This window comes from Drosophila pseudoobscura, chromosome X (genome assembly GCF_009870125.1).
Source record: "Drosophila pseudoobscura strain MV-25-SWS-2005 chromosome X, UCI_Dpse_MV25, whole genome shotgun sequence".
Lineage (NCBI taxonomy): Eukaryota > Metazoa > Arthropoda > Insecta > Diptera > Drosophilidae > Drosophila > Drosophila pseudoobscura.
Window position 1 is genome coordinate 19336391 of NC_046683.1, and position 12239 is coordinate 19348629.

Below are 12239 nucleotides of genomic sequence, written 5' to 3' on the forward strand. Positions count from 1 at the left end.
GTTAAAGGGCAGCGTTCGTTGGACTCCCAGACTGAAGGACTCACGGGCTGGAGTGTGGGGTGGCCTTACATAAAGTCACTCCAACCATCCATCCATTTCTACTGGCTGATGACGTCGTCGCCCACTATAGTCACGTACACAAACACAAACACATACAAGTGCGAGTATGTGTGGTCCAATAGGTGGCCCCGACCAAAAGCAAACCCAGCCCCCAACCCGCCTGCAGTACGACCCACAATCCACGCCCAACTCCCAACTCCCATCTCAATCGAGTGCCGACTCCTGGCCTCTCCATTTATTACACCATTTGGAGGTTATCACAGTTTTTCCAACGTGTTCCCAGTCCATAAACTAGTCTCTCGGTTACGCTTTATAACCTTTGTATACCATTTGAAGGATTCTACGAATCGAAAGTGATCCACAACGATTCGGTGATTGAACAGGACTCTGGGGGGGAACTCTTTTGGGCTTCAATCTTCAGCAAATCTCATGGAATGATCTGTTTGGACTCTTTCTTAAAACACAATTCTAGAACATGGTTTCCATAATTTCAAATGCCATATCAAACAACCCAATCCAAATGCAAATTATATTGTTAGCTTTTTCGGAAATAACTTTTAAAACAAAAAAAGTACAAGGGAAACCAAAGACTTACCCCTCGTTTCCCTTCTTCAAACGGTCCTTGGTTCGAGCTTTCTTACTCGAAGTTGAGGTTGAGGTTGATGTTGAGGATGAGCTGGTGGATGATCTGACCACGGCTGGTTCCGATCGGTTGTTAAATATATAGCTTAAACCAAAGCTGATTCGACAATGCACAATTTTTTTGTTGCTGTAATGAAAGCGAGACAAGAGGGAAAAATAAGTTTGGTTTGCGGTAGAACAAAAAACAAATAACAAATCAAATTTTGAAGAAGTAACGCTTTAGCGAGTGCAGCAACCCAAACGTGTTGCCCAGATGGCGCCTTGGTGGCAGATGGCGTTAGCTCTGGTGTGCATTTACAATAGATGGCGACAGGCAGCCAACCGTAGTTTCGCGCAATCTACATAGGCGGCGACAGGGCGCAGCACAACAAGCGTGAAAAGAGAGGCCAAAAGCCTCTTAGACCTCGCCTCTCTTAAAACGGCTCTCTTCGGACGGTGCCTCTGTGTGCGTTGTTTCCACTCTCTGTCGCCGCTCTCTTCGACTGCTGGCTCTTGCTCGTGTTGTTGTGCCTGCAGTTTGTGTGTCAATCGGTTTCATTAACCCCGACGAATGTGCAGCAGCAGCAGCAGCAGCGCAGCAGCGCAGTAGCAGCAGCCGCAACCACGGCGTGCAGCGACGCCGGCTGCGGCCACACAGAGACAAGAAAGGTCAACAAAGTACGTTTCATGGACACAAGAGCATGGCATACCCTGGAGCTACTACTAAGGGTATATTTTATTCGAGTTTAGTTACGATAAAATCTAAAATATATTTAATCAAGCTTAAATCTTTTCCATAAAACTCTTAAGCACATTTACGATATATTTCCACATGATTTGGACGATATTTGTATTTGGGAAGTACACCGAACAATAGATCAATTATTGATCAGTGGAGTCGATATGGCCCTTCAGAACCAAATTAGACGATTCATGACTTCATAATACCCTCGAAAGCAAAGAACTAGTAAATCAACCATATATCCACATTTGAAAAGATAACCATAGCTAACAGAACGATAGATCTGAAAGGGATAAGCCAAGTGCCCCCACATCCTAGCCGAATAGCACCTGCAACAGGACCCCGCCCCACGCCGCCCTTCACGCAGTCTCTGGAGGAGTTCTCTGCACTCTCTCTGTCTCTCAGTCTTCCTCTTGGAAAGAGATAGAGCTCTCAGAAGAGCAGCAAAGCGAAACCCAAACGAAAACAAAAACATAAATCTACAGGAAAAGCTAAAAAAAGATGGGGAAATTTCAAGGAAAGCGCCAAAGACCGCGACTGAGACTGGGACTCCTGTCAGGTGGAAAGAAAAGCTAAACGTCCGACCAGTCCATCAGAATCCATCAGAATCATCTCAAGATCCCCACAAATACGAGCACTCTCGAAAAGTTAACGAAGCATCAAAGGCCGAGGCAGTGAGTCAGTCAAGAATGCTCTCCCTCCCTCCCCCTCTCTCTTCCAGTCACGGGGGAAATTCGAATACTTCCAAGTAGGACTGGGTTATTGCTTTTGAGAATTCTTACGTGCCCGCCATAGATTGGGGGACAGCGGGAGCAAAAAAACAAAGAGTTTCATGCAGTTTTTTTAAGCAGAACTGAAAAGCCAACAAAATAGTAGAAGATCTAGAAGATTGTACATTGGAGAACTGCAATAGTTTTGGAATGCTCATGCCAGCTTATTTCAATATTTATAAGAAACATTTAAATATCACAACAATGGTCCCTGGAGACAGTCCTTCTTGTTGTCTGAGGTCTGAGCCCCCCAATCCGCAATATCTTCGACTGTCAGTGTGCCTGGGAGTGAATGCAGTGTCCTCTCAAGGCCTTTAACCCCACGACCCTCTCGAGTGCTTAAGATCCAACAACAGTTGTCCGAGGGCTGGTTCACTTGTTGTTGGTGTTTCTGCTGTTCCTGTTCCGCGTCCCGTTTCCTGCCGCACTGGCACTGCCACCTCATGCAATCTATTTCCTATTTACATACCTTGCACCCAACCCCAACACCAACCCCAACACCAACCCCAACCGTTCCTGGCCCCCGCGACCGCCCTTTAGGGCTCGCTGCTGCACGAGCACGAGACGACGACGTCGCCGCCAGACGGCGACGGGGAGTAAGGGGCGGCCAGGGTGGCGGGGTGGCAGGGTGGCACCCTGGCGCACATGCAAATAAAAATAGATTTTTCTCGGTATATAGGATAACGACCAGGAACGACCCCAAAGTTGGCGCTGACGGCGACGGCGACGGCGACAGCGACAGTGACGCCAACATTCGGGCAACGACCGACAAAAAGAAAACACAAACATATCCCCAGGCACCTACTGCGGAGCTCTTCTCCCCACCTCTCTCCTTGTCATTCTCTTCATCGCTCCATCTCGGACTGGTGTTCACCTTCCCTTCCGTGTGCTTGTTTGCCAAAGAGAGAGAGAGAGAGAGAGAGAGAGAGAGAGAGAGGCAGAGAGCCACGGCATTCGAAGAGAGTGGAGAGCTCTCAATGCTCCCCTGCTCCGTGCTCCGTGCTCCGTGCTCCGTGCTTAGCTGTCTCTGTCCCTCTTGAGGTCCTAGAACTTCATCTGTTTGTGGAGTGTAGGGGTTGCTGACCTCTTCTCAGGGTCGCCAAAGGTTGTTGAACTGATTGTCGCTCTCGCTCTCCCTCTCCCTCTCTCTCTCTCTCTCTCTATCTCCCTATCTCGTGCTCGCCCGCAAAGGGAATCCAATATATGTATGCCGGCTCTGGCTTCGGCTCTCCCTCGCCCGCTCGCCCGCTCGCCCGCTCTCCCTCTCGCCCTCTCTCGCTCTTTTGTCTGTGTGGAGCTGTGTGTGAGTGCGGTGCGTGTTTGTGTTGGTGCCGATGAGTGTCTGCGGCAAGGGTCGCTGCCTGCTCTGCCCCTCTCTTCCCCCTGCCGCCGATGCTTCAAATGTGTGCTGGTCGTTGGCCTTTCAGCTAGCTCTCCCTACCTCCCTCCCTCCCTCCCTCCGTTCCTCCCTTCCACAATCTTTGGCACTCTTGTGACGTAATGTGGCAACAGGGCATTCCCAACAGTCTCGCATCCGCTCTTCCCCGACCCGCCCTGCACCCTCCTCTCTTTCTCCTGCTCCTGCTGCTGCCGCTGCTGCCGCTCCTGCTGTTTGCATTGTTGCTGCTGCTTTTTCTCCTTTTTTTTTTTGCTCGTGTTGCAAATGTAGGGCTGCTTCTGCTGCACTCTTTGTCCGTGCTTCTGTCTGTTCCTGTGTGCGTGTGTGTGTGTGTGTGTGTGTGCATAGTTCAACATTGTCTGAGGTTAGGGTTGAATGCTCGACCGACTGGGTCTGGCCGGCCCCTCCCCACCACTGGCTGCAGGCACAACAATATCCCGTTCGAATATGCATCCCCGGCCATCTTTAATCAGCCATCTCCTCATCCACCACATCCTTCCTAACCTTTTTCCATATACTTAACGAACTTATAGCCTGGAATGAAGTGCTGGTGCCATCGCTCACTCGTTGGAGAAAGTCGTTCCACTGCGAATCGTCATGTGACGGCGACCGGTGACTGCCAATCTGCCAGAGAGTAATTCTCGATCCATCAAAACCTTTTCTATATCGTAACATTAGCATTTCCAAAGATACAACAACGGACACTCCCCGTGAAAATACATACACGTAGAGATAAAAGCACTGGAATTCCAAATAGAAAGCGCTTGCTATCGATATCGATATCGACGCTGGCGGACGCCGACTATTGCGTCATGAGAGTAGCTGATTTTCCCGTTTTACATCCATAGGAAAGCCACCAAATTTTGGAAATCACCAAAATGATAGGCTATTTTTAGCCTTTTCTTTGTAGAGTTTGTGGCAGTTCTTTCCAACACCATGAATCGAGACGATCTTCTCCTCCCATTCAAACAGCTGTGTCTTTATGGTCTCAAGGGTTCTCAAAAGTGTCATATCCCATCAAAGAATTAGTTTTAAAGTATTTGTTTTAAGGATTACATGCTCATTTCTGCCCTTTTCCAAAATTTATTATAATTTTTTGATCTGCCATTTTTTGTTAGGAAGAAGGACCTCAAAATGTGCTGTAAAGGTACGATTCGATTGCATTTTGTTAGCTCTGTGTTTAGTACAAGAGATGGGGCTTATCGAGTTTTAGTTTCCATAATTATAGCAATAAACAAATGGTTTATTAGAAGAAATAGAAGTCAAGTCGGGACGGTATATTCGAAAGCGATTAATTTATTTCAAAAGAGGATTTATGTATGTAGAAATCTACAAGCCTATCGAGTATTTACACAATAAATTATCTCTATTGGTGTTTTGGAAATTCAATTAAGTACCAGTGTGTGTTCCATTGCCTCACATTCTCCCATAAATCGCTCTATATCCTCCTCCCATGATCCTCTCTGAGCGTACATGAGAGAATGACGAACACAGCCGGCACTGACAACAGTCTTGTGGGCTTAATGGTAGCAAGTTTGGGGCCAAACATATCCCACATATCTACTACTTTAAGATTGGTTCTCAGACGCTTTGCTTCCAAGGCCGGGTACTGCCTTCGACCACTTCTTGGGGGAGTACCGCCGTCGCAAGGCAGGCCAAGATCCTCCCAGCGCCATCAAGCCGCCGTAGAGTGGCGGAAGAAGGAGACTGAATTCCGTAACAAGCTGGAGGAGACTAAAACGCACAGGAAACAGTGTTTAGGGAGCAAATTACGTGCCATTCGGACTTCCGAATTCTCGACGAGTGTCGAGAGTCGAGTTTTTTGGGGGAAATCCCAAATGATGTGCTTGTTGAAAAACCTGCTGGAAGCAGATTACGAGAGGTGGTTGGAGTAAATAAAACAGCTCTCATGGCCACTCCTCCGGAGTTTGAGGACCAAAATAAGGTTGTTACATCGCGGTTTCCTGCAGATGACGATCCGAATTACTGAATCCGAATTTAAGCGGAGCGGAAAGTGACCAAGGTCCCTCCAAGGACGATGTAGAAGACGCCTTGAAAGCTTTGAAACTAAAATATATCTATCTATCTATCTAAATATATACACTATGCAAAGCCCTTTGACCAGATGATGAGTATCGATCTATCTCTTGGGATAGTCAAGGGTAAGAGAGGAAGACATATCAATAGCAGAGTAAGAGTTCGACTTCGGAAGCGAGAAGGGAGAAGACGTACGTAATAAGATATAACAAGAAACTCATGTGTAACCTATTTGAACCAAGAGTAAACATCATACCTGAGTACTGAATACAACAACGTGGGCCGTATTTGTTCATGGAGTTTCTGGAGCGGATTCCTACTCACTTGTAGGGAGCTCACCGCGGATCCCTACATACATGTACATCTTCTACTTGTTCTTAGGAGTGTAAAGTGGCTAGCAGCTAACTGTCCACGGATGGGGGGAATTAAGAATCCTACAAGTTGGGTGAGGTTAGGTAACAGCTCACTTGGACCTGTCACAAGGTCCATTGTGCTGCCGCATGGGCGTGTGCCTAGAAACCTTGGAGATCAAACTGTTACAAATTAGGGGCAGTCCTATCGCAGAGGCTTGGATGAATTCAGACAAGGTCCTAGGCTTGATTTCGGAAAGGTGCGAAATGTCCGTGAGGAAAGGGGCCTCGAGAAACCGAAGACGACGACTTCCAAGGGCCGGGCAATGACGGAAGAAGTGGGAGAGTCCTATCAGTCAGTCGGGAAACACTTTTATTGTGTGGATACATTCATTAGCTGTAAATCAACGACTTGTTTTCATATAATTTTTCGAGAATTAACATCGAAACTTGCCTTGAGTAAGTCCTCCATAAACAGGCCTCGGGACGTAAGATAAGAGCCACCCCAACGGACGCTTCTTAAACGCTTGAGCATCGAAAGACGGTTCAAAATTCCATAAGATATTAGAAGGGAGCTTATTCAATCGGTTGGCACCGATTATTAGCACCAAACCTTAACGGTGGCGTTTTGAGGCCTGCAAAAAGACCACTTTTGACACTAGAAAAGCCCCAGAGGAGGTTCCAATGGCCCAAACTCAGCGAAACTTGGACTGGTAGTCAAAGATAAACCTGTTTGGTTCGGATAGTAGTAAAGTCGAAGAACGCTGGGACAAGGAGTCAGCAGGATCTGGCACTATTTAATAAATTCATTCAGAGGAAACCCTCTTACGGTCTATTGAGGGCACACTTCCTCATCTTCGAGGACTTTTCTGCTCCTTGCCATTTGTTTAACCTTGCTGTTTTATGTTGCCTGATTTATACAAAGGATCTTGGACAGGCCGGGCAATGGTCCTGAGTTTAATCCAATCAAGAATCTTTAGCACATCATGACGGTTCTTTGGAAGACCCAAAACTGTACCAGAACTAAACAAAAGTAATTGAAAAGGTGTGCCATATCTACTTATGTAAACATCGAAACAATTTGAAATCTATTCGATTTAAGGCCAATATTCATGAAAGTAAAGGTGGAAAGAGAATACTTTTTGAGTGACGATCCTTTCGAAAACAAAGAAGATTTGGGTACAAAACTTTTGTGTGTTCTTTAGCTTATTGTATTGGTTACTTGGTCCACATTTCACAGTCCGTTACTGTACTTTTATGATTTTATTTACCTTTCTCCCTTCCTCCTTGGCCGTAAGGTATTGGCATTTCTTCTGATTTAGATAAGGACTAGTGTTGGATATTTCTTTGGCAAGGTCTTTTATTTGAGTCCAAACATTTGGCTAATATCATTAGCCTAGATTTTTGTGATACAAATGCTAAGATAATTTTAAATCTAATCTGTGTTTTGTAAAGCAGAAACTTACGATATATGAATGTATTCTCTTGGCTTGTGGGTTTGCTTTGTAAACACTTTGAACTGAATCGCTTATCCTCACTCTTCGTTTCATAACTTGGGCCACTTCTACTTCTATTTCTGCTGCTCGTTCCTTGCTCCGTGCTCTTCTTCTTCTTGCTCTCCCGTTTTCCTAGCCTTATCGGCCGCACAGCCCCACGATTGGCGCGTGCTCAGCTTTTATCGGTCATTCGCCTTCAGAAGCAAAGGAATGGGAGAGTGAGGGAGCAAGGGGGGGGGGGGGGGTTCGATCATAGGGGCATGGGAGAGTGCGTAGCGGTCAGCAATGCGTCACACAGAAGAGCGAAAGAGAGAGTGTGTGTACGTGGGGTGAGCGAGGCAGATAGAGAGCAAGAGAGCGGGAGAGCGGGAGAAAGAATAAGGAAAAAGCCATGACCGTGAAGTTTAACGCCCTCCGGGCAATGTGTAACGTCGCAGCTGGCTTTTCTGCTGCTGCTGCTGCTGCTGCTGCTGCTGCCGCTGCCGCTGCCACTGCCTCTGTCCCTGGCTGCCCTGCTGTCTTTGCCGCCCACAATTCGCAATCCACAATCCACACTCCACCCACCCCTTGGTCTATTGTGATGCGTGTGTCAGCGTCTCCGTCTACGTCTACGTCGACTTCGGCGCTGCCGCTGCCGCTGGCGTCGGCGTCGTTTTTGTGGTTTGACATTGAACTCGAAATTGATGCGCGCCGCTGAGCAAATGCGTTGGCGTTGCCCCTCCCGCCGCGCCCCCTCTCTTTCTCTAGCACACCCCGACTGCCCGCTCTCTGTCGCACACGCTCTTTCTTATTAGCAATTTCGCTTTACCATCGTTTTTTTGCTTTTGCTTTTGTTTTTGTTTTTGGTTTTGGTTTTATTTTACTTTTGGTATGGAGGGCGCAAGTTCAGTGAACTTTCGGATAGAAAGCGCCACACACAATACAGTAACAAAATCTCAGTTATTTTTTTGTCGGCTGACTTTCGAGCTTTCGGAAATCTATGCGAGAGTTCGAGAGTGAGTGAGAGCGGGAGAGGGAGAGTATCTGTGTGTGTGTGTGTGTGTGTGTGTGTGTGTGTGTGTGTGGCAAATTAGCAAATCATCGTCTCAGCAAGCGGTGCCAGTGAAGCGATCCGATCGCTTCCTCGTTCCTCCCCGGGAGCGCCCCCTTATCCCCCTTCATCGCCTGCACGTCCAAGGGTCAAAAGTGCATTTATAAGGCATCAGAGTTTGGGTACCTTTTACCACAACAAAAGATGGGATAACGGGGAAATACTTTGGTAATAAATAGCTCAGTGCGACAAAATGAAGCAGTTGGAATGTGCTTTTGTTCGAGACACACATACATAGATGTGGAGGAACGTACTTTGTGGAGTATGGAAATGTATTGTTACATGTTAAGAAACTTAACTTATAAGGCTCCAAATTAATTATATTCGATACAGTCATCCGATGTTGATTCTTCAGATACGATATCCGATATTCGATTACCGAATTCCTTCCATGATCCTCTCTGAGCGAGTCTCTCTATGCTGTACACACTCTCTCAAAAAATCACGAAAACGACAAGAATAACGGACAGCCCAAGGCACCTCGGAGACAGGTACAGCCGAGTACATGAGAGAATGACGCACACAGCCTTCTTGTGGGCTTAATCATAGCAAGTTTGGGGCCAAACATATCCCACATATCTACTACTTTAAGATTGGTTCTCAAAACACTTTGCTTCGAATGCCGGGCATTGCCTTCGACCACTTCTTGGGGGAGTACCGCCGTCGCAAGGCAGGCCAAGAACCTCCCAGCAATTGCTTGATGGCGCCGTAGAGTGCCGGAAGAAGCAGACTGCATTCCGTAACAAGCTGGAGGCGATCCCAGCCGTAAGCCACGTCCTGCTACCTTCGCTCCTGCCACATGATGCGGAACATTGATGCTGTGCTCGACGCTAGATGCGAGATGCTCAAGGGAATGCTGCGGAAAAGAATTGCGAAAAATGGTATTCAAAAAATAGGATCTGGGACGAGAGGAAATAGGACCTTTCATGTGTCCAAAGTTGAAGATTCTACTATTTTGAATGTTCCTTCAACGTCGGCAAGTTCTTTAGTGGTTTTAGGTCCCCTACCAAATTAATTTCACATAAGGTACTTCAATCATTCTTCATCGCAAAACGGAAGCAGACCATTTCCCAATTTTAATCTAACAAAAGTACCTCCATTCCTCTACCTTTTCCTCACCCTCTACATCTTGGGGGCTTCCCCCGATTCGCTGGACCGTCGCCACATTGTCTTCGGGGGACATCTGGGCCGAAGCCAAGTGGATCCCATCCCCATACATGACTTTGTTTTGTTGGGAATTGATACCACTAAAGAACTAAAGTCGCCGAAATCGAAGGAACATACAAAATGGTGCAAACTTCCACTTTGGACACAAGAAAGGACAAATGGATATGCTCGGAGTCGTTTGTCTGTTGAAGTTATTCGTTACCAAACTCAGCTAAAGGCTTGTCCAAGGATCGAAGTCCACCTGGAAACACCACCACAAGTACCACATCTCAATATTTTTTAGAATTGAATTAGATGATGGTTTAGGTTTTTTTTCAACATCCTGCAGCACACTTTATGCAAATAAAATGGAAATGTGACCAGAGGTTTTATTTTCTGCAAACAGTATTCATTTTTCAGTAGAGACATTTGGCAGCTAATTATTTATTGGCTGTTGGGGAATTGAAAAGCCAACATCGGGCTCCTTTGAGCTGATGATCGGATACCTTTATGAGGTATTTAAGATCGCATGCCTCAGCCTGAACCGCTGAGAAACATGCAACGTCTTTGATGGAGGTGGCAGGCGAATCAGTGGCACGATTGGGGCATCCTCGTTGCGTACCACCTCCACTCCTTGAGCACTTGCAGTCGCTTAATTTGAGCAGAAGCAATCGCAAATGAAAGACACCGATTGTGATTTCAAAGTGGGGCACGACAGAAAAAAACAGCCACAGACTGTTGGTGTGGAAGAGGTTCCATCACACTGCTCAAAAATTACCATATATGTATTTATGTATGTACATATTGTATATTGTACATAAAAAAAAGTCCATGTTAATATAAGAATTAGTTTTGCAAAAATTTTCTAGAAAGCCAAAAATCGCACAACGGACTTGAGCGAAAATTTGGTGTAGTTGGGATACAGTCCTCTCCAAAGATAAGATAAGATTCTCCATCTTCCATATATAATGTAAACCTTGAGATAATTAATCAATAAACTGAGATCAACTAATTACTGATCGAATTAGGCAAGATAACTATCTGATCCTTGGCTTTTGGGGTCTATGCCGATGACAAAATTCAAAATCGATTTAAGTAACCTCCGTTACAGTAGTTTTCGGTGGGTTTCATAAGAATCAGCTTAAAAATTCCAAATCATCGACAATCCGAAGAGGCTCAGAACAAATCCACAGCATAGGCAATATCAGAACTAAACTCATTCCTGTTTGATGTTTTCGATCATTAGGGATCACACCTTCTCGCTCTCTCAGGAGATATCCTACGAGATATTCGGATACAGCACAGTAAAGAGGATGGACATGTAGGCTCGGTTCGTTCAGTGCCGTAATGGGTGAGCTTTTTGGAACCGAAGGAACCGAATATTGTATACACGTACATACATACATATGTACATGTATTGCATGTACATTTTACTTGCCTCATGGAAACATGGAATGCCTTCCTGTACCGTAAGGTGTGTCCATCAATCACTGTGGATGAGCTTCGCTCACAAATGATTCTAAATTTAATTATTCGATCCGCATACATTTAAAAGAGAAATTCCGTCCATTAAAATGGCCAAAAGATAAGCGGAAAGCAGCGGAGACTAACGGAATCGGTTAAGTACAGACGGACATGGCAGACATGACAGTACAAGTGTGTGCATGTTCTACATACATACATACATATGTACATACATATGTACATATGTATGTAATTATTTGTGAACAAAATGAAATTCATGAGCGAGGACAAAGAGTACAACAACAACAATGAGAGCTAAAGCTCAAGAGCAACAGCAACAAAAACAACGACAAATTTTATGAAAGTCACAGTCAAGGTCAACATGCGTGCGGAACAGCGAGAGAGAGAGAGGGAGAGTGGGAGAGAGAGCGACACAAAAGAAAGACTGGGTGTGAGCGAGAGATCTCTTTGTTGTTTCGCTTATTCCGCCTTCCGCCTGCTTTCACGCGCCGTCTGCGTCTATGATAAGCGCGAAAGCCATCCAAGAATGTGTTTTCAAGAGCAAGAGGGAGATGGAAGTACAGCATGGACATACATACATACACACACACATACTTATGTACGCATTCGTATGGCGGCGCATGCATGTGTCGGCGGCAGGTAGCGGAGATTGTGGGTGCGGTGCGACCAGAGGCAGAGATGACAACGATCGGTTCGGGGGCCAGCAGCCAGGCCAACAAGGAAGTGTACGCTGATGGGGGGGATGTCGTCATCGAACATCGAAATTTAAGCAGAACAGAACGTACCTGTAACAGGATTGTGACCAAGAAGAAAACGAACCCGATGAAATCAGCAGAAGGTGGAAGAAGAGCAAAAGCAGAAGCAGAAGCAGAACCCTCCGAAGAATGTCGAGGAACGAGGAAGAGGAAGGGGAAGCAAATCGAATCCGTAAAAGGCTAAGAAAAGGGTAGGGAAAGCAGAAGAGCACGCAAATAAATGAAATAAAGTCAAAAGTAATTTCGTTTTGACATACGTATGTATTGAAAATGTATGTAAATGTATCG

General features: G+C 46.0%; 1 protein-coding gene across 2 annotated transcripts in view; it reads right to left on the reverse strand.

Annotated features, from left to right (window-relative positions):
• The window catches only part of LOC26534140 (uncharacterized), a 57065-nt gene that overhangs the window by 35511 nt on the left and 9315 nt on the right, over window positions 1-12239 (reverse strand). Inside the window, exons 2-3 of one of the 2 annotated variants that reach the window (XM_033384932.1) lie at window positions 656-829; window positions 258-599 (exon numbers count right to left, since the gene is read on the reverse strand). In XM_033384932.1, coding sequence (XP_033240823.1) covers window positions 596-599; window positions 656-829 — 178 coding nt within the window. In that variant the 3' untranslated portion in view covers window positions 258-595. Of the gene's footprint in view, window positions 1-257; window positions 600-655; window positions 830-12239 lie in introns of those variants that run through there. The other variant, XM_033384931.1, reaches the window with a different exon arrangement.